Raw genomic sequence first — 27,274 nt, 5'->3', positions numbered from 1 at the left:
AAAAGAGAAGGGAGCGTCTGCTTCTAAGGCTCAGGCCCCAGACCTCTTATTGTCCCCAGTGCTGAAACTATTCTCTTTGTGGACTATCTTCCCTCTGTAGATCCCAGAGTAGGAGTTCCTTGGCTGCTCTGAACCACTTGCCAAAAATTAAAGTAAGGGAGCTGAGAGAAAATCAGTGGTAGCAGCCTGTTTGCAGGGATGTCGCGGCTTTTGAAGTACCTCTTCATCATGTTTTCTTTCAATGAGCTGACATTTTTGTGTCCCACACCACCACACCTCTCTAAAAAGGAGAGTACATTCATTGATGTGCCTTCACCTTGTTTTTCTGTGGCAGAGGCACATAACATGGTGACGTCTGAGCTCTTCAGAGACATTAAGCAGCAATCAGCAGAGCAACACTGATTCACATCAGATGAATTTTGGACCGAAAAGTGTAAGGATGAGATTTTGTGCCTGACCTTCCGTGTCCCTCCCCACACCCATGAGGTCAAGTACGGTGCATGGAGAGCTGGAGAACAAGCTGACCTTATCAGAGGCTAGTAGTGACATCTGAATCGCAGCTTCAGATAAAGAGGACAAGTGGAGCCAAACTGGAAGTGGATATTCTCATTTTCTATTAAGAGTAAAAGAGTGAAACAAAAATACAGGCTGAGGAAGGCTGGGTATGAAGAACAGCATGGATCGGGAGCTAACTTTATCTCAGTTTCATTGGAAATCCCAAATGTAATGTGTGATTTTGTTCTGAGGCAGGATAAGTATAAGAAGTTAGAAATTCTCTATGAACCAAAATTAGAAAAAGAAACCAAAGGCTGAAAATTGGATTGCAGGCAACACTGAAATATCTCATTCATGTTTCAGCATAATTTTTTGTTAATTCATTTTAGAGATTGGGTGCATCTTCATTGTAATACTTTTCAGCACAACAGCAGCAACGACCACAACTTTCCATTCTCAAAATTTCAAAACAGGAGCTTCCAAGGTTATAAAAATGCTTGATTTTTGTCCACCTCCCTGAATAAGAAGTTAGCCCAGTAAGTTTTGCAGAACAGTTTAATTTTGTTAGGTATGTCATTTGTTCCCTCTGAAAGCCTCTCAGACGGACGTTTCCAGGCGCACATTTCCAAGGGCCTGATTCACGTCACGTAACGGGAAGTGTCTTTGGGTGCAGTCTTCACAGCCACCCCAGTCACTTTAGACTTCCTTTAAGCCTCCCCAAACTATTTTTTGTTAAACTGAAAGTTAGTCTAAGGTGACTAACGCCAAGGATCAAGTGAATCCTACCCAAATATTCTTGTTCCTGGGGATGGCTGCTCTGTTACACTGTGGTGAAGCAGTTCACATCTCCATACACCATATGCAGGCAAACGAGAGAAATGTTTACATATTGAAGTAACAGAAGAGTAATAAAATGCTCAAAAATTTGGAAGGACTTAGTTGGCAGGAAATATGAACGCATCTAACCAAGTACAAATGCGGAGTGCAGGAGGAATACGTTAGATCCTTACTTATCACTCAAAATGTGAAAACAACTTAAGGGGAATAAAAATTAAGGCTTTCCAGGGAGCCTAGGAAAGAGGTTGGGTTGTGATAAAGGGGGAAATAATTTTCTTATCAGATGATCTGTTTAGTCTGGGGAGTAGTTTTCAGGAGAAGCAGTAGCCTCAGAGTTTGAGTCATTTCATACCAGAGCTTGGAAATGCACAATAGAGATCCCTCCTGTCTAGGCAGGGAATGAAAAAATAGGGTCTACTGATCTTATCCAGCCCTCACTTCATTCAGCAGGAATCTTTTCCACTGACTCAAGCAGGATTTGGATCAGACCCTTTTTTACCTCCTATGTTGATGACTGTCTGAAAAGACTTAGGAAAAGACACAAACTAGAGCCCAAGTATGGCACTAAAAATGGCTTTTTTGGGCTGCTGTAAGGAAAAATGCAACTCTCAGAAAATTATGAAGAAGGCGGCTGGCAAATCAGAGGGACTGTTTTATAGCTGGGAGCTGAGTCAAGCTCCGAAATGTATTTACAGAATTAAATGACATTAACCTAGGGTGTTGCTAATTCCCTTAAAACCATAAGGAAACACTTCTCAAACAGCAGCTAGAAGGGCAGCATCATTGCTTGGCAGGTCTTGCTTTTGCCACAGCAGGGGGATAGCTCTGTATATCCAGCTTATTTTATTTATGTGCCCAGCATTTGAGAGTGGTTTTGTTGTGGGTAACAAAACATAGCTCCATTTTACATCTAACTCAGAAGAAAACAATAATAAGAGAAATGGGGTAACATTTTTGTATATGCCTGAGTGATTCCCTTTGCCTGTTTTCAACCTACCTAATGGCAAACCTCACTTCAGCCTACGCTGGTCTAATTAATTTGACAGGACTGGAAACTTGCTCTTCCTGTTCACACTTATTATTCATCTCTTCAGAATGCCCTGTAGGGAGCACGAAGCACAATAAAGCAGTATTTACCAAATCCCTCAATGCTAAATACACCTTTTAAGCTGACTCTGCACAATGCCAGCAGTGAGAAGATCTGACTAAAGGGCAGCCAAAGAAAAACAACATTTTCCAGAGCATCGTCTCCTTATACATGGCTAGCAAGTCTTAGGCAAGGAAACTACGTCTTTTTGCCCCCCTTCAAATTCTGCAGTAGGCTCTGGGGATCCCAGCTTACTCCTACTGTATCCGAAACCTTGGCTGTAGCCAAAGCAAATGACAGAGTGATCATACTCAATAAGATATGATGTTAGTTCACAGGAGCCACTGAGTAATTTCATACAGGCGTATCTTTTAACCTTTCATCACCCAAATTAGAAACATCATAACACAACATAAAACACATCTGAAAAATCCATCGGAGACAGGAACTCAGAAACATGTACAGTAGAAATAAGCGTTTTGAGAATTAGAAAGTGTTTTGAGAAAACACTGAAATTGAATGTTAGATTTCCTTCTTTAAAATTCTCACTGCAGAAAGGGACCTTTTGCAAACACATGAGGTGATTAAGGAATTTAAAAAGTGAAACACGCTTATTTGCACACACTAGGGGAGAAACTCAGACATTTCATATTTTAAAAGTGAAGGATCTATGAAAGAGATTTTCAGCAGCAAGTTACCAGTTGGGTCCTCAACTGTAATCACCAGCTCCCTTTGCACCTTTATGCCTCTGTAAATCTCACCTTACATGAAGTTAAAGGTTAAGTTTTCAAAGTACCCGAGAAAATTTCTACACAGCATAGGGCAGCACTGCACAAATATACCCACATCAGCCCTAAATGAACTGACTAAATAGCAAAAAGGATGGAATCACAGCAGTAGTGCAGTTTTTCCAGCTTTTTGCTCTTAACCTCCAAGCGTTGCTTTGGGTGGCGTTCAGCCAGAGTTAGATGCCACAGTATGCAAGTCACTTTTGCAAATGGGCCCTAGAGCCAGTTTTCAAAGATGTGTAAAGAAAAGGATAGGCATTCAGTGGGATTTTTCACGGCACCTGTGAAAATGGAAAATGAGTAACTGCATAGGTGTTTTGGAAATGAAGTACTAAAACTTTTGAAAAATCTGAGAATTAGATTCCCGACCTGCTTCTTAAAAATTTATGTTGAGTCATTTTTCCTAGATCCTGAACCTCTTTATTATTCACGTTGGAGAGCAGCATATCCCAACATGTTTTAAGAAGGAGCACGTACACATACATGCACAGGCTTCCTTACTCTCTTGAGTCTTTGTTCTCCATTTATGCACTTGTTGACCTATGGAAAACATAATCCTTCCTCCTCTCTCAGTCACCGAGATCTTACACCGATAGGACGTTGTTCATCTCCATAGAGGTATTTGGGATTTAGAGAAGCATGCTTTCCTGGCCATGATGCAAAACATAATGAAGACAAACAGGAGACTCCCGCCAGTTCAGCTCGGTTATATATAAGACTGTAATAAAGAGAGGAATTGGGCTCATTGAATTTTAGATAGAATAACAGCTCAACTCCTTCAGGCATAACTCCTCTCTGTGTTGCCGTAGAGGAAAACCACTCTCGTCAAACTGAATCTGGAATAAAACCTTGGATAATTGGGAGTAGAAAGGGTCCATTGGCTTCAAGGGGAACTACTGCATGAAAAAAAGGTGTTCTGGCATTGGCCTTTGCTGTGTTACATGAGAAAGATGGTTCTTGAAACTAATTAATCCTTGAAAAGATCAGCTGACCCATCTCATTGTTAGCAATACATTTTTAATTATTCATTTTAGTCAAGCATCATTTGAACACAAGTCAATTTGCAATTTCATTAGAGTACAGAAAAGGCCTGGGGTCTATTCCTGGTAAAAAGGAAAAAATCTCTGGCAAAATTTCATAAAGGATGTTAATCCTCTAATTAATTTTATGTATCAAGCAAGAATTAATGTGTCCTGCTATTTAAGCAGAAGTCATCTTGCCAAGAAGTGCATTTTGTCATACCTTCCCCTCCAGGAAAACCTCTTTACAAGCTTTGTGGCAAAATACCCTGGCAGCTAATGACTAGCTTTGAAGCAACATTCACAGACCATTTGCTTTGATGACATTTGGAGCTTTCGTCTCCCCCCCTCCTCATTCCAAAGTCTATTGTAAGTGTAGTGCTCTCACTGCACTGCCTTTGAAAACTAATCAATAAAGTAAGATTTGTCAGGTTGCATCTGAGGAGTATCACATCTTTTAACTCCTTTCTTGGTTGAGTTGCTGTACACATTTTTAAACTAAACCTTATGAACAGATTGGAGTGTGTTATACTTACCATATTCACAGGCACGCAAGTGTGACGCGTTTCTTTTTCTCCCTTATATTAACTTCAAAAGCTCCAAACCTATGTCAGTTAACCTTCCATAAAACTGACATTATATGGTCATCGTACATAATCAGATGATGGATTGCATGTCAAAAAGTCACAAATAGGGAATGTTTACCCCGTTACAACTATGAGAATTACCGTATTGCAAAAATGGAAAAAAGTGACTTCACCCTGTGCAGAAGAACTCCAAAGAAAACACACCCATGTTAGCAAATACTGAAACGAATCACCTGATTCTGATTAGTTCACCAGCATTGTTATAAATCCGAGAGCAAGGCAATCTGTACGTATGGCGATGGATGGGAGATCAGAATATGGGCCACAGTTTCATCTTTACTGTACTTTGGACTTTGCTTAATCAATCAATGCTAAAATCTTTAGGTCTGATTTCTCATTTCAATGGCTTTGTGTAATGTGTCTCAACCGTACCTCATCTAATTTAATAAGATGCAAGCTAAGGAAGTACTTAAGTTACTTATCAAGGGTTTCAGATGACACATTATTATTGTACTCAAAAGTCAATATTTGCTAATCATGTTAGTACAGGAACTGATCCAGGGCTACAATTCTTGAATTGCAGAGGCATTTAAGATTAATTAAACCTATCTCCTTCTCACTCAACACATACACACATCACAGCCCCCCTTCTGGAATGGACGAATCAGCGTCTCCACAAGGAAGACCCGTCTAGGCCATGGCTTTAGGATGAAAAGCTATTAAGTTTCTCAGCCTTCTCCCTCCACCTTTGGTCCAGTCGGTCAGTCAGTGCCTGATTTCAGGCATTGGGGTGGCTCGTGCTCGGCATCTCAGGGTTGTGCCCTTTGTCTTTGACACTGGAGCGATAGCAAACCAGTCAACTGCAGCTGAAATCAGGGGAGAGCTGCACGCTGAGCCGAAGTCGGGCCAATGTGTGCCTAGTGTGGGGCAGGCTGAGAAAGCCTGAGAAAGCCCAATAGCTCATTTCATTTTGGTTGGGGTTGCTCATGTAGCAGGCTCGTGTGTTAAGGCACGGAGGTGTCGAGCAAGCCTTACTCCACACAGTGGCAGAAGAGCAGTGAGTTGATACTGTATTATGCTTCCTTACTTTTCTTTTACATAATGGGAACGGTTAAAAATAGGATCTGTGTTTTTCTTTCTCCGTTTTAAAGCTGTTGATGAACTTGGCATGTATAGTCTGAAAGATTTAGTGCATTTCCTAGGGCTAGGTACAGTGTGAGCAGGTGATGTGCAAGCTTCCACATGCAGGGCTGCCAGTGCACTTTCAGGCTGGATTTGCAGCCCTTCTGCTCGGCCAGGCTCGGTCTCCTCCGAGCATACTGTCAGCTGCTCAGGGGCGAAGTCTGCCTGTGTACATGCGCACAGGATAAGCGGCATGGTGACTTCCTGATAGGATCATATATTTTTTCAGAACCTGACTTAGAATGAGATACAGATTTGCCTTGAAGCAGGAGTCTCCTGAGGGGCTGAAATGTGGCTTACCTGCTACCCGTCATATATTACTGTCATTTGTATACTATTGCGGTTTTCCTTTACTCCTTTAAGCCATTATTACACTGGTCTAAACAGTGTAGATGAAATATTTAGATGAAAATAATAGAGCAGAGTGGGGAATCAAGCTCAGTCACGTTAGGCGAGATTCTGATCTACATAGCACTGGGGTGAAACACAACAGCGAGGCTATCTCCACTGGATTAGTCCAGATTTACACTCGTAAATGGGATGGTAGAACTGGAAATCACAGGTCTGATTTACTGTAGAGTTACTGCTTAAGTTGGGGTAATGTAGAGGCTTATAAAATGGGAAGAGTTCTCTGTTGTCAGGATGTTGAATTGAGGTGTGTATTGAACCATACAGGGGTTTGCATGGGTTTTGATCTAGACATGTCGAATGTCAATGTGCAAATTAAAAAAAAAAAAAGGTAACTATTCTGAGGACTGCAGTATCCAGTCTGCTTACATCTCCGATCAACCCAGAGATTAAGTAAAATCCTCACATGCCTATTTGACAAAATCAAAATGACACATTCTGGTTAATATTCCAGTTACTGTTGAACTATTAATTTGAAGGTGCTAATAGTGGCTGTCGCCTAAGTCCAGCTTCGGAAAGCCTCAAAGCAGTAATCTAGTATCCTCAAGTCATTTTTTGATATTCAGTCAATTTAAAGTAAAGGACAATTTACCCTTTAAATGTGTTTTTTTTTTTTTTTCCTCATTTTTTTTTAAACATACTGATTGATTCATTTGGACCTGTCACACACAGGCTGAGTTACTAATTCCTTTTATTTATTTATTTTCCCTTAAAATCAATAACGATGCTGTTTTTAGCATCCTTTCAAAACAGTAAAAATCTCAGCTATTTCTGTGTGCATCTCTCTTTGCCTCGGCTGATTGTTAGGACAGGGAATGTCACACTTACCTTTACTGGTTTATGCAAACTCACTATGATAAACTTAGCTCATCTCCCACAGGAGCGAGTATCCATGTCACGAATGTCACCTTTGAAACTGGCACTAATTGGCATTCATGTTGGAAGTCTCAGCGGAATGGCCATAGACACAAGGTGAAATTTTGGCTCTGTTGAAGGCAAGAGGAGTTTTGTCATTGACTTTAATAGGGTCAGGGCTTCTTCCAGAGACTGAGCTGCCTCTCATGCAGATGTTCATACTGGGCTGGGAGCTTCAAACCCTCTGTGTTTGCTCATGACTAATAAAATGTGTTTTGTTGCTAACTTTCATCCTTCCTGTGCCAGGATCAAGTCCTCTATTCTTTAAAGAACGAGTGAATAAGCCCAGACATGACCTCCAGCTTCTCCCTGTACATTCTTCCCCAAACCCCTTCTCTCTTCTTTCTATTTTCCAGACCCACTGCAAGTTCTCTGTCTTTGGTTGTCTGTCAGTTCTTCTTCTGTTCTTGTCTATTTTTATCCACTCTTGTTTTCTAGACCCTCCGCCTTCAAGCATGCTGTTGCTCCTTTGTCTTGAAGAACAAAACTCCTTTAATTCAGTCTGCCTTTTTCACAGCCCACTGATTTCCTCATGCCCTTCATCCCCAGATTCTCAGATGTTCCTGTTTATTCCCACTATCTTAAATACCTTCTCTTTTCTTTGCTGCCTCTCATTTATAATAAAGAGGCTTCTCAAGCTGCTGTACTATATGAGGACAATCTTTGCCCTTCTTTTTCGTCTTCTCTCCCTCGCAACATTTGGCTTCTGTACTTCTGTTTTTCTCCTTCCTGATTTTGCTGTGAAGATGCACTCTCACTGACAGCTCCTTGATTTTTTTTGTGCCTCCCTTTGCCACTTGCTCACCCCTCTGCCCTCACAGAGGTATCCATGTGAGAATCCCCAATGCACTTGGCCTTCTGTCTCTCTCTGTGTCTGCCAGTAATGCTCTTGTCCAGGCTTTCATAACCATCTGCTGCTGCACATCCCGCTGCCACTTCAGTAATAACTTGAATTCCTAAGGTTAGTTATTTACCACTTCTTCCTGATTTTCAGCTCTCCATCTCCTTTAGCAGTTCTGTTGCACTTGCCATATCCTGGGTTGTTTCCTAGATGATACTTTCTTCCATCTTGCTGTCCCTTCTCCTGCCATTGGTTTTCTTCTCTGTCACAATGGCCATCATGATTTTTTCATCATTAACAAGCTGAAAGTTCTGATCATCTCAGTTCTTGATGAACGATGTCTGCAAGTTGTCCCCACTTCCTCCCTCCCATGGGAGCTACTGCTTGCCAGTGCCACCTTGTCTCTACCAGCCAGCAACGTCCTTGATGTTCTACTGCCTGCTAGATCTAATTCAAGCTATTAAAAAACCCTGTGAAATCTATTGCTTGAAGTTCTGTTCTTGATTATCTTCCACTCCATTTAGCTGACTGCTTCTCCCATTCTTCTCTTTCACAGGTTCCCTCCGTCCCCTTTTTCCTCTCTTCGCACTTTCTTCTGGGCCACTCCATAGAAACAGAAGGATTTTTTGGTGTCATCCAAGAGCAATCTTTTCTTTTGCTTCTGCAATCTTTCATTAAAACTCACCTTTCGACTCTAGTATCATGAGCTTCAGGTCAGACCAGTGTATTCTGTGTTCTGCAAAGGACTTTTTTTTTTGTGTCACGGTCATGAAGTAGTTTGGACAAGGTCTAGAGCTGAAGGATGTAAGTGGTGAGAGCTAAAGAAAAAGGAATGGAAGGGTCCCGATCCAGTTCTGCAGCATGCTTTCATGTACACACATGCCAAAATCTTGATGGTGACCAAAAATTCCCCAATACAGGAATCCAGATTAAATGATTCTGTTTCAGAGTGGGTTAATTACCACAAATTCCAGACTTCCAAGCCCATCAGGACTACTCAAAGCTCATGACCCCTCAGTGCAGCAGTGGATGGCCCTGCAGTGCTGTATTTATCTGTGAGCCATGGAAATATGTGTGGCTCGCCCAGTGCAATGTCAGCAGCAAGTAAATATTTCGAGACACATTTAGAATATGCCTTAGAAAGGACCTTAAAAAGGCATCTCTCTTACCCAGTGGACCGTTGCAAATACCCATCTTGAGCAGTAAAAGGTGAAGCACACCTATGGGGCTGGAGTGAGAATTCACAAGTTTCCCACTGAGCTCAAAAGAAAGTTTTGCACGTTGCTGCTGTGCAAGGACATTTCATGTATTGGAGGCTGATGTTCTGTGCATTCAGAGGAACAAATCCTCTGGTTGTGTAAAGTGTCCCCAGCTCCACAGAGGAGCTATGACAATTTACACCAGCTGAAGTGCTGCTCAGTGTTTTTGGTTATGGGCCTTATTTACTCCTGGCTAGTTAGAGTTCCTCTGAAGCTGTTGCAGCACAGTGTGGGTGTAAATCTTTCTTTAGATGCCTTTGGAGCTCTTAGGAGATAGCATGCCTGTCTATAAAGTGGAAGCATCTTTAAGCATATGCCTGGCGTAACCTTACGATAGAATGGTGTCATAACAATCTGTAATACAGCTATTTTTACCTAAAGGAAGATCTGCAAATACAAATGATGTCTACTAAAAAGTTGCCACGCAGGATAATTAGGTAGTGAAAAATCACTTCATGTTTTTCATAGTTCATTTAGTTTGTGTCTACCTCTTTAAGCACTAACATCCCAGAATAGCCCTAGCTCCTCGTCTGCCCAAGAGTGTTGTACCAACTTACCCATTTTTTCTTCTAGAAAGTGTTTAGTCAGGGAATGGTGTCAGCCAGGCTTTTATTGAAATAAGTTTGTTAAACAGTTGAACAGCAGCTTCAAGGAGACAAGACCTGAGGTACTGTCACAGAACAGCAGTTCTTACTCGTTGCAGTAAATTAGGATTGGTGTAAATAAGAATTTAGTTGTATGGCTGGAGTGTGAAACAGCTAATTTTTGTGTATTCACAGAGTTAATTCACATCCACAGCTGCATCACACAGGTTGGGTGGCATTTTCATGGCCAGGCCCTGGAATATGGACAACCCTCCTCTCGCTCCCCACACCACCATGATGCTGGCCTAAAATTGGGTAAGGGCAACACACAAAACCATGACCATCCTTTCTAAACATCCTTGAGATCAGCATATACAAAGCCAGCAGTGTGGATGAGGAAGGAAAAGCTTCATCTCCTGAGTCCTCCTCTGTTGTGCACTCCTCAGGGCAGGTTGATCTGGCAAAGCACAGCATTATATTTCATCGTATTTTCGGGACTTGGTATGTAAGTGTTGGGGATACGAAACTATCCTTTAGAAAGATGTATTTCTATGTAACATAGAGGGGAAAAAGTAGGTCCTGGTGAAAGAAAAAATATTTCCCTAACAGTTTCTAGCTTTAAAGGTATTAAATTACAATGCAGCTTCCCAAGAGTATCCTTGCAAGTCATTTATACCATAACACATAAAATTAGTGTAAGCCTCCATCAGTGCTGTGGCTACTTTTGTAATCAGTTTTGAAGAATGTGCTCCATCAGTGGAAATATTTTGATTTTAGTTCATATTGAGGCGCAGTCTAAAAGTTACACTCTAAATTACACTTTAAAATAAGTCCCCTGGTACATTCATACAATATATATTGTGTGCTGACTCTGTGTAATTAAATTCTTGTCTAAAGTTGTCATTAAGTTGCAGTAAATATCAAAGCTAGCTTCATTTTAGAATTAGATTTACTTGATTTTAGCTGATAAATATTCTTGTATAGAAAATTAATTAAAATAGGCATGCATATATATAAGAGGGCAGGGCTGGTGGTTGCAGTGCTAGGAGCAAGCAGGCTGACAGTGGCCTCTACCAGCAGCAAGAGAGCTGGCTGGTAACAGGGAAAAGCACAAGGTCCCACACAAGGCTTGGCAAGGAATGAAAGTCCCTTCTCTCATTCCTAGGTGAGAAGTAGCATCAAATTGCTTACTAATTAGTGAACCCCAAGAATCCCTATGAATAAGAAAAATTGGATAGCTTTGGAGGGCGGAGGTAATCTTTTTTTGTACACACTCAAGCCATCGTGGGTTCAGCTCTACCATTAAATGAGGGGAATGAGGAAATTTCACTGAGTAAATTAGGGGAAAAAAGGGTCAGCTCTACAGAGAATCTAGAAAATGGTGATTTTTCAGAAGTTTGATGACAATGAATGGTTTGATGGAGGAGAAAGTCTCAAAAAAACCCTGTGTCTCCAGAAGAGTTCAGGTGCGCATTCATTCTTACTAGTCACTGGAGAACCCGTCCTGGATTATCCTGCTATAAATGACTCAACCAAAGACGCCTCAGTTGGAACTTGCATCTTTCAGAATCTGCATTAATTAGTCTGTAGGAAATCAGGCTTGATTACTTTCAGTGCTCAGAAAGCTAGTTGTGTTTTTTCTGGAACATGGACAGGCAAATTGCTGCGATGACATATATATCCGACATGTCTTCCAAGAATCTCTCTCTCCCTTTCGTGAATGTTTGAATCTCTCCATTTCCCAAATGTATGCTTGTTTGACATTTTTATAACTAACAGGTGTTTTAAGTAGTTTTGTTGGTGCCTCAGACTTGCTCAAGAAAGTGAAAGAGAGGTTGTCGTTATCTGCTCTAGGCTGATTGACATTATCTTATATCATCTTCACATTTCTTTCCATTCACCTCCATAACTCTTTCTACAGGCTCTCCTCCAACTTTTCCTCATATCTGTATGGTTATCTATTAGGAAACTGTCACTTAGGCAGACTCTTTTTAATACATTATATTGTCAAGATTTGACACTCTAATGCAGCACGTTCAAACTTTTTTGATCTCTATAAATTTTTCATCGGGGATGTGGAGCCTTTCATAAATTTCACCTACATAGATTGCTACAGAGCATATATGAGCTTGCTGTTGTCACTCACCCCGCACACCTCCTTCAGAAGCCATCCAGATATTCCCCCTACACGTCCACAGATTACAGACTGTACAGCTTTAACACATGAAATGCAACATCCTTAAATGTCAGGAGTGGATGACTTACGCCTTAGAAAATATCTGAGTTTAATATCTAACTAAAAGTGAGTGTAAATTTGAAATGTAGGAGATAGCTCCAATCCCCTGTAAAGGAGCAGGAGTCTCATGTTGTGGAAGCCTAAATAGCACACGATTCCTAGTTGGATCTACTGAGCACGCTTAACAACCCCTTCAGACATTGAGGGGTGATAGTTACTGATGGATGGAGAAGAAAAACCAAGAGTTTTGAAAAGTCCATGGGACATGTGCATGGCAGTGTCTTCTGTGAGGATCCCATGTCAGCCTTTGTTACTACAACCAATGAACCTATGAGACTTACACCTCCAACCCATAAACGACACATCTTTCTTCTTTCTTACTATTGGTTGGAAATCTGGTGTTAAAAACAAATCTTCTGGGGTCTTCAGAGGTTTTATATTGGACATTGAGGTCCTGGCTGGTTTGACTGTGCTTCTCAGCAGTGGTTTACACTGAAGTTGCACAAGGCAGTGTGCTGAAAATTGAGCAAATGGCATAGAAAACATTTTTAGTCATTCTGTAAAATTCAGTTTCCTTTATTCTTTGCTAATACCTATTCAAGTTCAATAACAGAATAGTTATTAGGATTGTTGTCAACTGCTTACACAGCATTAAAGCTTACAAAACATCTAGCCCTATCCAGGTATATTGTAGCCTATAAAAAGTAACCTGGAAGACAGGAATTCAAATTTGTGATATTTCTAAGCATATATTTCAGGTTTTTGCTGTAGAACATGAGAGCTAAATATGAGTCTTTTGCAAGTCTTTACTGGTGGAGAAAGTGTTAACAGTTCATCTGCTAAAATGTTGCCCAACTGTTACGCAAGCCTTTGAGAACACATTTTTCTTTCTCTATGTCCCTTTTTTTTTTTGTCAGTGAGGTTCAGATTTCTATAGGTCTCCAACACCCAAAGGTGCAGCTAGGTATCTAATGGGATATTCAAAAAGAACTGTTCATCAAGGTCTTTTTAATACCACTCGAATCAACAATGTGACTAGCCATGAGTAACTTTCCTGGGTGCTTAAATATCCATAGATACTTGGCCTTACAGCCATGGTTCTGCAAAACATGCCAGTGTATACTCAGCTTTAGGTTTCCCCTGCACAGCCCCCCCCACCAAAAAAAAAAATAAATCCCTAAAACCTAAATTGCTGTGCTGAGTCACAATATCACACTTCATTTTGACCAATCCGTCTTCTGTTCAGAGAGTACAGCAGTGCACGCCAAGCTTCATTCCCATGTCTACACGTAGTTTTCTGGGGTTAAAACCTGAATCAAGTTTTTCCTTTAGTGAGGACAAGCTGCAAAGAGCAGACAACCTCATTAAAAAGGAAACCTATAAATCCAGTAATCCTCTCCTCACCTCTGCTAACTACATTGTTGGAGGTGAAAGCTGTTAACTGCAGTTTTTACAAGCTATGCATAAATGCAACCTTTTCCCACCAAAAACTTTGCAAGTGCGCATAAACAATAACAATTTCTGATAAATGCAACCCTGTTTCACTAGATTTATGTGCTAAAGATGAGAACTACTTAGGGTAATGAAATGCATGGGCTTGATTCTCTGCTCGCCTGAGTCATTCCATTACCTCCAGCGCTTGAAGGAAATTGCAGCAAGAGTAGAATCAGGCCCTTAATGGTTGCAAGCTGCCATACTGACATTACACGCAGACAATAGTCAAAGAAATTTATATTTAGTTCCACAAGAGCAGCACATTAGATATTCTTAAGTGTTTTATGAGGCAGGACTTTTCTGACTATTCTGACAAAACCACGAGTATGCGTTGTAACCGGAGCTTTGAACAAATATTGCAGTTATGATTTACAGCACAATTGCCGGAGTCTTCCTGGCTTCATCTTTGATGGCTACTTACTCAGGCTGTCATTTTTTGCTCCACAGATTATATCTGCCTCGGCCTCTTCCGCAAACACTGGATTCACTGGAGTGTGTTACAGACAATACGGCTCTCAAACAATGAAGCATTTGTGTTCATTTTCTTCTATTTTATCTTTGGAATTCTACTATTTAGGTCACTATCTGTTGCTTCCAGCTACTCTTCCCTGACAAATTGTAGCTCTTTTTAGGCTTAAAAAGATATAATCAATGAATTCATCTATGTTATTCCTCTGGTTATAAAGGTCTAGGTGTAATAAGTGGTACACATATTCCAAGATTATGTTGCTGTTCCTGAACTGCAGCCCCAAGATTAATTGTGCATTATAGGCCAAAATTTGAAGAGCTGCTGGATGCTGACCTCTTCAAAAATCTGAGATAAATAACACAATAAAGAACACTGTTACCAAATTTCTCAAATGCTTTAAACATGGTCCCTCACCAGTATGAGCTGGAAGGATGTGAATATGTGTATGTATATTCCACAACACATAATTTTATATACAGATAACGATGAATGGATCCTTTACTTGATTGTATCTGTCTTTGTAAAAGAAAAAACACCACAAGTTTTAATTTAGACAGGTAATCCTCGGTTTTAGCGAGTAACATCACTCATAGTGAGATTGCCCATGAAATAAAAATGATCCTCAGGTATGGGGATATACAGGAATTCCATTTTCATTTAAACTCAAGCTCACTGATTGCTCTGCTCATGTAAAAAATTGCTGTGCTCTGAATGAAACGAAGATGAGTGCTTAAGCAAACAGTTACAAATTAATTTATAATGAAACATGACAGTCATAATTTAATTTGGAATGTATTTAAGATTGTTGTTACTATTTGTATAGGCCTTTTTTGCCTGGAGGAAGATGTGACTTCATAGTGAAATGTCAGCTATTGAAATACCAAACTTTTTACGCGTACATGTGTATTAATTAATTAAAATCGTGTAGATACTTTCCTAATAAAGAACTGTTGTCTGCTGCAAGCAGTCAGACAAAAGCTTGCAGATCAAGGCTGGCACGTGCAGGATCAGCGGGGCACCAAGAATTACCAGTGAGCACAAGGGGTGCTGAGCATAACCTGTGGGGTCGTGTGGCTGCCACACAGCTTCTCCCTTGGCGGCGAGGAGAGGGGACCTAAGACAAGAGCAAGCAGGAGGGATGCAGTTTTTGCACCTCTGCTCTGCTCTGCAGAGCAGCTGCCGAGGCCCAGCACCACATACATCCTGCAATGTATGTTAGGCAGATGGCTCTTTCTGTTGATGGGGCTACATCACATTTCAGGCACCGGTGTCGGAGTTGCCCTCTCTGCATCGCTGACTGCGGTCAGAGGGCCTGAAAGGGCTGCACGCCTAACTGCTGTCCCTCGGCGCAGGAGGCACGAAGCCGCCTCTAGCTACCCCTGTGCTGTGCTGCTGGTGTTACAGCCAGATGTTCAGGAACAGGCTGGGGCTCAGTTCATGTCTGCACGCCCTCAACGTCAGTACACTGCCCTGCCTGCTGCCTGGGGCTGCCTCCAGCATCCTGGAAGAGGAGGAGGGCAAAGTTGGCACTCACAAGAAACCAGCTCAGTGGTGGGTACTCTTATTTTGCATGCATAGCTAAAGAGTTTATTTTTTATTACGTTTCCTCTTTGTTTCTTCCCAAGCAGTATAAATGTATTTCTTTTTCAGAGATAAAAATACCTAGGCTGTGGAATTTCACCTTTGATGCTGTAGAGGTTGCTGTTCTTTATAGTTATTTCTGAGCCCTAATGAACCTTACTTCTGCCTGCGCTGACTCCACCAATGAAACTGTACAGGGTTAAAATATTTCTCTAAGTAAGTTTTTCACTTTTACCAGATTTGCCTAATAAAAATGGTATAGAAGGGTTTTAATTCTAAGGCAAGACATGATTTATCTGTTTCTAATAGCACCAAGTAACAAAAAGAAACTCTATTCAGTTTGTTAATTGGAAGATGATACGGTAGGGCATTTGGGGACAGTCAGCGAGGGTGTGACAAAAAAAAAAAAAAATCTTACTTTGTCTTGACTTCAGTTAAGAAACCATGATCCCAAGAACTTGTGATTTCTTTCTGGAAAGTAGCGTTTAAGACCACATTATAGGCCTTGAAGCATAATATCAATGCTGAAAATAGGTATTTATGAAAAGTAAAATAAAAGTCAAAGCCCCTCTGTTACAATTAGTTTAATGGGAGAGGGCAGTAGATGTGTTAGCTGTCAGCTGTCAAAAATGAGATGTTTCACACTCACCAGCAGATAGATTCTTTAAATACGGTGAAGTACTTAGGTAAGGAAGTGACAGTAATTTGTCAAAAGGTAGTTTGCATCTTCCTCCAGTTGGAAAGTTTGTGAGGGGTCCTTCCCAGACCCCTTGCGAGAATGGAGTTCCCCTTGTACATGGAGCTCTGTTTTGCAGCTTGGAAGGCAAGCAGGTTGGCTAGATGCACCTGTAAAAGATGAGCAAGCGTGCTCTTACCCTGCTCTGCAGGGAGACTAGTGGTGGCATTTCAGGAGGGCAGCTCCAGGGCCTTTCTCTCGTGGGCACCTGAGAAAATAAGCGTCACCTGAAAAGGCAGTAAGCTGGCTCTAAACTTTGGGGTGCACTCAAGGACACGCAGTAGCACATGTTCAGAATGTTGTTTTGTGTGCTGAGCTCGGATAGCCATAATGTGCTCAGCCTGTATTTCATGTTATGTATCTTCTGTTTATCCCCATTTCAAATCTGATTTGATCCTTTCACATCAGGGAATGAAACCTTCCTAAAAAATACTCTTCAGCGCCCACAATCAGTTCTTTCTCTTCTAATTAGTTTATAGTCTCAAACCAGAAGTATGATTAACCACATCATCCTTGAAAACAAACATTATCCCAGCTCCTTTTGTACAGAATCATTTCTAGAGAAATATTCTGGGGAGGCAAGGGTTGATAAGCCGAACACTGTCCTAGCAAAAGCCTAACTTTATCTTTCGCAATAACATTTGACATTCTTGTGTATTAGTACTTTAAAAGCCAGTCTTATAATTTTCGTATTTAATACTGATGGTAGAAGCCTTTTCTCATAGCCACTTTCTTGGCCAGTAGTGCATCTGGCAAGTTACCTGATAGTTTAGATTTTCCTAGAATGCCATGAAGACAAACTTCCCTCAGATACACAGATCAAACCACATTCTCGGGATAAGCGCAATTTTTGCAACCACCGCTACTTGGGTTGCATTTATTTGTAATATGGACATTCAAATCTTGTCTTCTGAACCGTCAGAACACTGCCAGCAGAGGTTTGACAACACAACAGAGAACCTCGCTATTTCACGTTACATTATCTGTGTTATTATGGTGACTTTTTCTGAAAAGCTGTAAACATTTTTTCTAGGTTAACTTTGTCAGATCAGGAAGCTGATCCAACTCATCATATGTTGCACAATGGCTGGAGCTGGCAGGACAGGGAACTGCAGCCAGAAACTGTAAGTAATGCTCATTTGGCACAGTATCACCTTCAGTAGGCTTAAGGATTTGATTTTATAATCCACTAACTAGCACCAAGAATGGTGGCTAATACAAAAGCACCTTCAGTAGCTTGAAAACCAATAGAGCTTAGTGTTTCAGGACTCCACTGCAGATGGTTATAGTTACAACCAGTGCCCCCACAAAGGATTTTTAGTTTAAATTGAACAAGAAAAGAACTTTGCCACCACTATAGGTAGAAAATGGAGGTGTGGAATAACTGGATAAGTTTGTAGGCAAGAGAGAACTGTCAGGTAAAATGTCAGTATGGAATTCCCATTCCACTCCCTTTTACCAGTTTCTGTATTGTAGTATTTCCCAGAACAGAGAAATATAAAAAAAAAAAAAAAAAAAAAAAGGAATTTAATAATGATTTACAAATATACAATACTTACATTTTTAAGAGTTACAAAAACAGTACATATTACAGGAACCAAAAGCTTCATCTAACCTTTGGTACATTTCAAAGTTATTTATTTACAAAGAAAAATCACAGTCACTTTTCATAGTGTCACATGTTTACATATAAGCATTTCTCAGTTGAAAAATATCTTGCAGCTTACCCACAGGCACTTTTTGCAGTTTGAGCTCTGCACCCATCTATCACATCGAGAATTCTATCAGCCCCCGTTAAGCTGACATGACCTTGCATTATTGTGTTTTAACAGCCTTTAGTTTGAAAAATATGTATAACCCATAACACTAAACTGATTCACAGTTGCTGACATTTCACCTCGTGTATTTTGTATTGCTTACGGTTTGGTAAAATGACATAGGATACCTTTTTAAAAAAAAATTGCTTGGTAATACATGTTTAGAAAAAGGTGGTCTAATTTTGGTAGCTATGGCATTTCCAACTCTTTGTGGAGGAAATGAAAAACAAAAGTGTCTTTTCCAGGATGTTATTTCACCTTACGAAACCTGTATATTAAATTGTTCCTTCATCATGTACAATTCTTACCTTAAGAATTAAGGTAACAGACACAAACTGAGCAAGGTTTCCAAAACCTGTTCATTTCCAATAGTTTCCCCAATGTTGGATGTTTTCTAGATTGTACTTTCTTTAAACCAAAACTTTGGAACTTTCACCTACCTGAAAGCAAACATTAATATTGTTTAGTCTATGTGTGCTCGAGTGTCTTCCTTTAGATTAAAATACTCCTAGTAAGAGAAATACAGCTCAAATACACACAGTCCGTTTTTGAAGCCTTCTACTTATTTAGGTCTACAAATGCTTGCACACGCTCATGATTTTTAGAGTATACAACTTCAACACATAACAGAACATGAACTCAGTACAATCTTGAACTTCATTATGTTGAAGATATTTGGGACTAGAAATTTACCACTGGTATTTTTTAGTTAAGACTAAATACCACCAGAATATTAATTATGGTTCAGATCAAGATTTTTTTTTTTTAAATCGAGAAATAAGAAAAGCTTGGTATCAGCAGCCATGAACACAGTTTTAGAAGTCTTCCAGCATTACAGTATTTCCCTCCCCAAAACTTGGTAACTCCTCTCAAATTCAAGCATCTTTTAAGAATGCCTGCATTCTGGATTTTCTTCGTGCAAGAGCTTCTTGTTTCTTTCTTTCAATTTCTTCTTGAGAACATTTCCTGTTTTTTTGTTCCACCACAGACACTGTAAATAAAGAACATGCATTAGGAGCCTTCAAGTTTGTTCAATATGTATTTTAACTCATCTATTTTCGGTGTCTGAAGATATATGGCAAGAGCACACTATTCTGACATATGAGGCACCCAAGTTAAAAATGGCTCATCTATCCTGTCCCCAAGGCAGGAAGGGGTATAAGATGCATGACCTTTGTAGTGCTACTGATGACTGCCTCCCAATGAAAGTACTGGGACGCAGACATTTGCTTCAAGGAAATTTTACTTGGCTGCCCTTCAAGTGAACCTTGTGACATCAGGAGTCAACACAGGAGATGGCAATGGGTTAAGAAAATTAAGGCTATCAGAGTGAAAAGGGCTCTACAATTTAGTGAGTTAGGTAGAGATATGGGCACGGAGATGGTATAGACACAGGGGTCAGATATAGTACAGGTGTCACACAAATAAAACCAGAAAGGTTGAAAAAAGGTCAAAAGTAGCAATAAAAATCGGCAAAGGAGACAAGAACATGATAGCTAAACGTAGTATTTTATATGTTGTGTTACAGAACTATAAATTCCTATACAATAAAATCCTGACCTCATTGGATCCAACAGGAAGACTCCCATCATTCTGCACGTCAAGTATTTTACTGTTTTTATGCACCAATTTCCAATTAAACTATTTTTAATAAGTAGCCTTTCAGACTGGGTAAATAATGAAAAAAAATGGGCCTGTTTGCTTCTTAAAAAAAAGATTAATTACAGATATCCATGACAAATTTTGTATTAGTTTTTGAAAAGATTGCTTAATGTCCATCCTTTTGTTACAGCAAGGTCCTTTCCCCCCAAAAAATTAAGATGAGGGAGGAATTTTGTTGTTTCTCTTAAAATAAAATCTATGCTACCAAAGTACTTTCTATTTCATTCATTTATTCTCTGAAACATTCCACAGAATGACTAGTTCTCTCTCCTCTCCTCCCCACCTGACATCCAAAATAGCTATTTTCCATTTATTTGTTTCTACGCTGGGTACAAAACAGATAAAATACTGATTTGTTACGTAATAAAAAATACTGATTTGTTACTGGCTGGTGGTATGCAGGAATTATTTTTTGTTTTTGTAACAGTGCTTCCTGAGAATGGAGGTTGGTATAGTACACTAAATTTAAAGGCCTATTTTATCAAAATTAATATTGATTAGTAATTCACCAAGCAATTAGGTCAAGTAAAAACAAGAACTGACTGAAATTTGACTGTCTCTGCATTTCCCTAGCAAGTAATATCCGTGCATAGAATATTACAGATGATGGACTAGTGACCAACTGGGAGGCTAAATAAAGTGTTAGTGTTTAGACTGATTACACAAAGCGTATTTCACTGGCAATTCTGTTCACAGAGCAAACAACAATACACACCTACGTTTCAGAATGATTTGAGGTTCCAATTTCCAGGTATACACTAATAAAAAGAAATTGGCATTCCATATCATCTGCTGCCATGTTTCCCTGCCCCATCATTATCTGGGGTTTTAAGAATCGTGGCCAAAATAAGTAATTGTTTGGTTTTGTTTTTTTTCCCCCGAAATGTACTGTAAATTAAAGCACTGACTTGCACTACAGCATTTACCGTGTATCAACAGTTTTAAGCAAGTCAGAATGTGGTACACTGACTGCTGCATCAGGGTGTACTTGATCCTAATGATTCTGAGCATTTATGGAGAGCGTAAAGTATTCTGAGAAGTGGAATGAAGATGGGGAAGTGAAGTCCTTAACTACAAGAATTCAAGAGATGTGTCAGGATGATTTTAGTTTGGAGAAAACGTCCTCCAAATTCTCATTAGAACATTTATTAACACCTAAACTGAACAAATGAACATTGAAGCCTACTTTGAAATATGGTAAAAATTTCTCCTTTGACTTTCTGATTACAGTAAGAAAACAAAAACAGTTTAACAGTGGTAGAACAAAGACACATACCTGATGTAGACAGTGCAAAAGACTCTGAAAGGTGCCTCTTGAAAGGTGGTTTTGTATTTTCAGGCTTGCTGTGCAAAGCCACATTCACCTGATTCTTACTTCCTTCCAAACCCTGCGGAGCAATTCCAATGCCAGAATGACTCCCTGGATTTTCAGACCCTACATGAAGAGCATTCTGAGAACTGTTAGTCTTTCGGAACTTAAACTTGGAAGGCACAGCTGATGTTTTGTTACCAGAACTGTTATTTGTTGTCCTTCCTGCATTATTCAAGAGATCTTGGCTGTCTAATCTTTTGCTACTAAAAACGTTTATTGTGTTAGCTGGACTTGCTTCAGAATGAGTCTCTCTTGCTGGTACAGAATTTGACCTGTACCACTTTCCTGAAACACTCTTTGTAGTATCTTCAGAAGCAGCTTGATGATAGTTTTTAGACAGTGTATATTTACAGTCCATAGAAGTACCCCAGATCATTGATAGAGGACTTGAAACATTTTTGCAGTTCACTACCTGCCCTGTTGTGGTCAGTCCATGTGTAACCCTTGAGAAGTTCCTACCAGAATTGTTTAGTGAAAAACCATCCTGTTTTGCATTTGTTTTTTGTGCCACGAGGCGATCAGGTAGTCCTTGTTTAGATGCTGTGAAGCCACCGTCAGAATTTGATCTGGAGAGATTACTGGCTCCTTGTATAGTTTTAGCTCTTTCATTTCCTTGTTTAACATCCTGGCTCTGTGTCTGCTTTTCTATATCATCACATACCTGATACAACAATTCATCATCCTCACAGTTTGCATCCCACAGACTATCGGATTCACAAAACATGTCCAAAACCTCATCAGAGAATTTCGGTTCATTCCAGTCATCAAATGACAGAGTACTTTTCTTTGGTATTTCAACTGGATTTAAGTGACCTGTATTAGCTTGGTTAACCATTTTAATTAGATCATTAGGTTTTGTATTGGTAGAAATATTGGCTGATTCACAGAAAATATTGTGCAAGTTACTCCCAGGTTTTTCAGTCCGTGGTCTGTGAGGATTAGGTCTTGATGGGAAAAGAACAGGGTTACCTTTAGGCTCAACAGTTTCATTTCCATTCTTCACTTGAGACTGCGTTGAAACGGGTATATAGTTAAAATCACTGTTTTGGGCACTCCTCCAAGTAGAGTAAGTGGTTGCCGTCTTTGAGTTTTCCATCTTACTAAATGGCTTTTGTAAAGAAAGAGACTTTGCAACATTTTGTGTATTTTTACTAGGATGCTTCAAAGGTGAAAACAGAGAACTTTTAGATTTGTGTACACTCTCCAAAGAAATTACTGAATTGCAGCTACTTCTTTCCTTTGTTCTGCTAGCATCACTGAAACCACGCACAGAAGTATTTATAGGAATTGTTGGAGCTTCTTCAGTATTTATCAACTCAGGATTTTGGGTTATTTGCATCACAAAAGAGTCATCTGCCAAAAAATCTGTATCCCAATCATCAAAATCATCATTAACTACTCCAGCAAGCTTACTGGAGACCACCACTTGTCTCTTCAAAGGAGTATTTTTTTTTGTCAGTGTGTTAGTATCCGTTCTTGGAAGAGTCTGGTTCACACTTCCTAGTGCATAGAGATTATGTTTTTGACATGCATCTGAATTACCATGTTGTGTATTTTTAATTTGTTCAGGAAGGTGTTCCTCCTCCAGTGTCCTTTTGTTTTCATGGAAACTATTATTTAAAGAAATACCCGATAGTCCTTGGCTCAACTGTCCAGTACACTTCTGGGTAGAGCAATCAAAAAGAGCATGAAGGGCTATTTCGGCCTCAAGGTCTACAGAGTTTTGACTGCTAGACAGACAGGGCTCTGCAGTGGTGATGCCAGTGCTTTCTGCAACTGGTTTCAGGGACAGAGCAGCATCTGTTTCAGAAACTTCACTAAGGAGTGATTTCAGGTTCTTCCTATTTACTTCATCTTTGTAATTTTTTAAAGACTCTGAGGCAGTCTGGATAAAGCCACGGCCAAGCTTCTCTTGTTCCTGAACAGCATCTAGCTCTACCAGATTTTTATCAAATTCCTTGGCCAATTTCATGAGCTCCTCTTCAGGATTTTTTATTTTAAGATCTCTAGATTAAAAAAACAGAGAAAGAAAAAATCAGATCTACTGAGAAAGTTTTTCCAAGGTTAACTACACTATCCTATGTGCTGTTTATTCTCTAGTTTACCAAGCTACAGAGTATGAGCAAATCCTACTGCTTTCAGTGCAATCAGCATGCAATCCTTTTGATAATTCCCAATGATAACTACCCCATTAACAAAAGATAGCAAATGCAAAGTTAAAAGCATTCTGTATGCTAATGTACAATTACATGGCTCACTATACATAATGAAACACCACATACCCTTTTTCACAAAAACCCAGCAGTGATGGGCGAGACAAAACAGTAACTTACCTTGTACAGCTTAACTTTGTCCTAGCTCGCACTTTTACTGCTCCAGGTGTACAGGGAATAGCATCCTCCCCAATCCATGTCCCTAAAAGGGAGCCTTCATTACAGGCTGCTTTTTCATCCTGAATGATTAGATTTGTAATGCTTAGCAATTTGACTTCAGATAAAGATTGGACTAGACACACACCCTGCGTTAAAGTTGCTAAACCAATTAAATTGGATCAAATCTGTTGAAAGCCAAAGATAGGAGCTAAACCAATACAAGCTAAGCAAGATTACTGCAACACTGTCTACTGATAGTTGTATCAGTTTAATTATATCAATTTAAAGCAGGAACTTCAATTAAAATAATTGAATTTTACTTCGGTGCTCAAAGCTAATACTATATTTGCTTCCCCAATCAAGTTTACACATAATTTGCAATATTCACATTACAAGCTGTGATTAGTTTACCTCCGTATACTAGTAAGGAGCTACTTGAGAAACCCTGTCTTTATCCACTTACAGCAGCATTAACAGATCAGAGAATTTGAAACAAATCATATTCTATATGCTTCCTGGAAAAAAATCTGACTTATTCCATTACAACTATTTTATCCAAGGAGCCTTTAAACAGAAACAAATGAAGTTCAGACACTGAATGAGGTTTTTTCAGAGCTTCAAAGTTCAGGCTGCATTCTGAGTTCCCAAACCTAAGAGATACTGTATTGCTGTGGTAAAATGCATAGAGGGACAGAGCAAAATGTTGGATGTGAGAAATTTCTGCACTTAAGCCAGCAAAAGTAAGTAGAACTTTAACTACCAGGTAGTTTTAAGATAGGTTTTATTTTTTAAAATTGATATTAAGAAAAAGAAGACAAGCAACAGATAACAGCAAACCCAGTATGATAATATTTAGTTATGATAGGCCTGTAATACTTTAAAAGGAAGTGGCATCCCCTTATCAATGATTTTCCAATTCCAATTTCTCCCAACTACTCAAAATAGTGAATACATTTAACAGGCTCTGTCAAATAAGCTGGCATATTTTGCAAGCCAAATACTACAGAACTGTTTTAGGAATGACAAGTTCTGCTCTTGCACTTAATAAAAAACAAACAATAAGCCTGCTATTGCAACGCTAGCTTATTTTCACTTTTAAGGCTGTGGACATCAGTTTCACAGCAGAAGAGAGACATCAAGAGCATGGACCTTAGGGTAAAGGCAAATTATTTAGAATAACGATGTGACTTCACTATGTTTATATTATCATGGAGTCTCTCTCATCTGAGTCTGTCAGATTTCCTTGCCAAGTAAATCCAGTACATGAAGAAACTATACTTTTTAATAAGGATAAATCAATCATAATAGATTTCCAGAGATCAGGGGTAATAAACTATATTCTGAAAGCAGAACTTTCTAAACGCAGCTGCCACAAGTCCATTTTCTTCATACTTTATTTTTACAGCATCTGTGACTTGAAAAAGCAGTGAGTCAAATGCCATGCTTATGACTTTAATTCAGTCCAGTTTTATAAACATGTTACTAGTTTTCTGCACACTTTTGATAATTCTTCTTACCATGTTAAGAGAGACTACTGTAACTGAAGTTAAGTCTTTACTAAAAGTGAATAGCGTGGCACTACCCTGTTTGATTACTGCATATGAAGACCAGTGTTTTAGAAAGTCACAGTTACCTGAGGAGCAATACGATTAACAATTTCTGAAATTTCGACTGCACATCTCCTGGTAGAACGTTTGGTTTTTTCATTGCCTATGAAAACAAAAAAAAAACAACTTTGAAAAAACACTACAATTTATAAAGTGCACTGCATCTTAGACCGTACAATTACACTTACTGAAGTCAGAACTTGATGCAGCATTATATTTAAGAATTTATGGGATTTTAATAAAAGTAAAACCAAACCAAACAACCTAATTACTTCTGGATTCCCCAACTGCTATCATGATAACAGGAGGAGGCCTTTTTTCAATAAATGTGATAACGCCAATTGCATTCCTCAGAAAGGCACCCTGAAGTCTGAATGTTCTTAATATTACCTAGTCCGCGTGCAATTGGTGAATGAGGATCCCAAAAGATTTCTTGCTGTATGTCAGTGTCATTAACAGGAGAGCTGAAAGTAGGTATTCTGGATTTCCTACTCAGTGATCTCTTTGGAGTTTTATGTAAACATGGCTCTGTGTAAAGAGAAAAACAATCCTTGTTAAACAACAAATGAAAAGCTGAAATAACTTTGAATGTTGAACAGGGCAAGGCATAAAGATGCTTTAGGAACTTTTAAGAAACAAAATCAAGCTCACACTCGTCGAGGTTCCTCTGCTTACAAGGGTATTTTTCATAACTGCACTTGATGCAAAGTCTGACGTTATCTTTTTCAGTTACATCACCTGAGATAACGGAATTACAGGATACTGGCAGCTGTACGCTTGGCATCTTGGTGGTAAGGATGAAAATCGTCTATCCTATCTGGGGGATTGCTGACTTCAGTGTATGTTAACAACAAAAAAAAAGAGTATATATACCTATAGGGGAGCGTATTTTATATTCTGATTTCCTCTGTGTCTTTCACCCAGACTCTGGTTTGGGTCAAAACTTTTGCGGGCCCCTAAAGCACTCTAGGTCACAACCTACCTACCTTCCTACCTGCCTATGCTTCCCTCCAGGGGGCCTTCTCAGGTCGGACTGACAAAAACAAGCACACAGCTGTCGAACAGCAGCTCACAGGGGTCTCAGTGAGTAAACTTAAGACTTTTTACAGAGCTCGACCTGTCACCCTGCCCCTACAGAAGAGGCCCACAGAAACCATTTTAAAGACGCGAGCCCTGCCTGAGGGACCCTTCAGGAGGCCCCCACCAGGGCTGCCGCTGCCCTCTGTGCCCGCAGGCCCCCGATGCTCCTTGTCGCTCCTCGGGCAGCAGCACGGCCAGGGCTGGGGGCAGCCCCTCCTCCTCCTCCTCCTCCTCCTCCTCCTCCTGCTGCTGCTGCTGCTGCTCAGCGCCCGGTACCTGCAGCGCCGCGCACCGCCGCCTCCCCCGCGGGCAGGCCCAGGCCCGGACCCGGGCCCGCACCGCCCTCCTCCTCCGCCGCCGCCGCCGCTCCGTCCTCCGCCGGCCGCCGGCCGAGCCCCTCCTGGCCGCCGCCGCTCCGCCTCCTCAGGGCGGCGGGCCTGAGGCAGGGCTCCCGCCGCCGGCTACCGGGCATACCGCCGCCGCCGCGTCCGCCCCGCCGCCGCCGCCGCCGCCGCCATTTTGCCGGGGAACGCAGCGAGCCGCCGCCGATTGGCCGCCGCCGCCCGCGCCGGGCGGCCATTGGCTGCGGAACGCCGAGGGGGCGGGACTGGAGGGGAGCGGCGGGTTGGCCCCTGCACCGCCAGCGCCGCGAGGTGCCTGCGGCACGCGCTGGGGCGGCCGTTGAAGGGTAAGGGGGGGCTCGCTGAGGTGGCTGCTGTCCTGTCCACGTCCTGTCCCTGCGGTGTGTCCTTAGGGGGAAAATAAACCAAAAAATAGAGCCAGCCCCTCCAGCCCGGCTATGGGGCTGGCACACAGGGACCTCCAGAGGTAAACTTGGTAGGTAAG

The 27,274-nt window shown here is 40.6% G+C and overlaps 1 protein-coding gene and 1 long non-coding RNA gene across 2 annotated transcripts in view; one reads left to right on the top strand and one right to left on the bottom strand.

Annotated features, from left to right (window-relative positions):
• The window catches only part of LOC121068129, a 282,842-nt gene extending 266,943 nt beyond the window's left edge, over positions 1–15,899 (top strand). Inside the window, exon 7 of the long non-coding RNA XR_005818638.1 lies at positions 14,180–15,899. This is a non-coding gene — a long non-coding RNA (uncharacterized LOC121068129). The remainder of the gene's footprint in view (positions 1–14,179) is intronic.
• A 2,129-nt stretch (positions 15,900–18,028) lies between these two features.
• ETAA1 (ETAA1 activator of ATR kinase) lies at positions 18,029–26,949 on the bottom strand. Its single transcript, XM_040553130.1, has 6 exons — positions 26,705–26,949; positions 25,739–25,876; positions 25,375–25,451; positions 23,703–23,821; positions 21,274–23,375; positions 18,029–19,326 (listed from the first exon to the last, which is right to left on the bottom strand). Exons 1-6 carry the CDS (start codon positions 26,898–26,900, stop codon positions 19,211–19,213), a joined length of 2,748 nt encoding a protein of 915 aa, XP_040409064.1. The 5' UTR covers positions 26,901–26,949; the 3' UTR covers positions 18,029–19,210.
• Positions 26,950–27,274: the final 325 nt, after the last annotated feature.

The sequence above is a fragment of the Cygnus olor genome, chromosome 3 (assembly GCF_009769625.2).
Source record: "Cygnus olor isolate bCygOlo1 chromosome 3, bCygOlo1.pri.v2, whole genome shotgun sequence".
NCBI lineage: Eukaryota > Metazoa > Chordata > Aves > Anseriformes > Anatidae > Cygnus > Cygnus olor.
The sequence above is the reverse complement of the archived record's forward strand: the minus strand, read 5'-3'. Positions and strand labels throughout refer to the sequence as shown.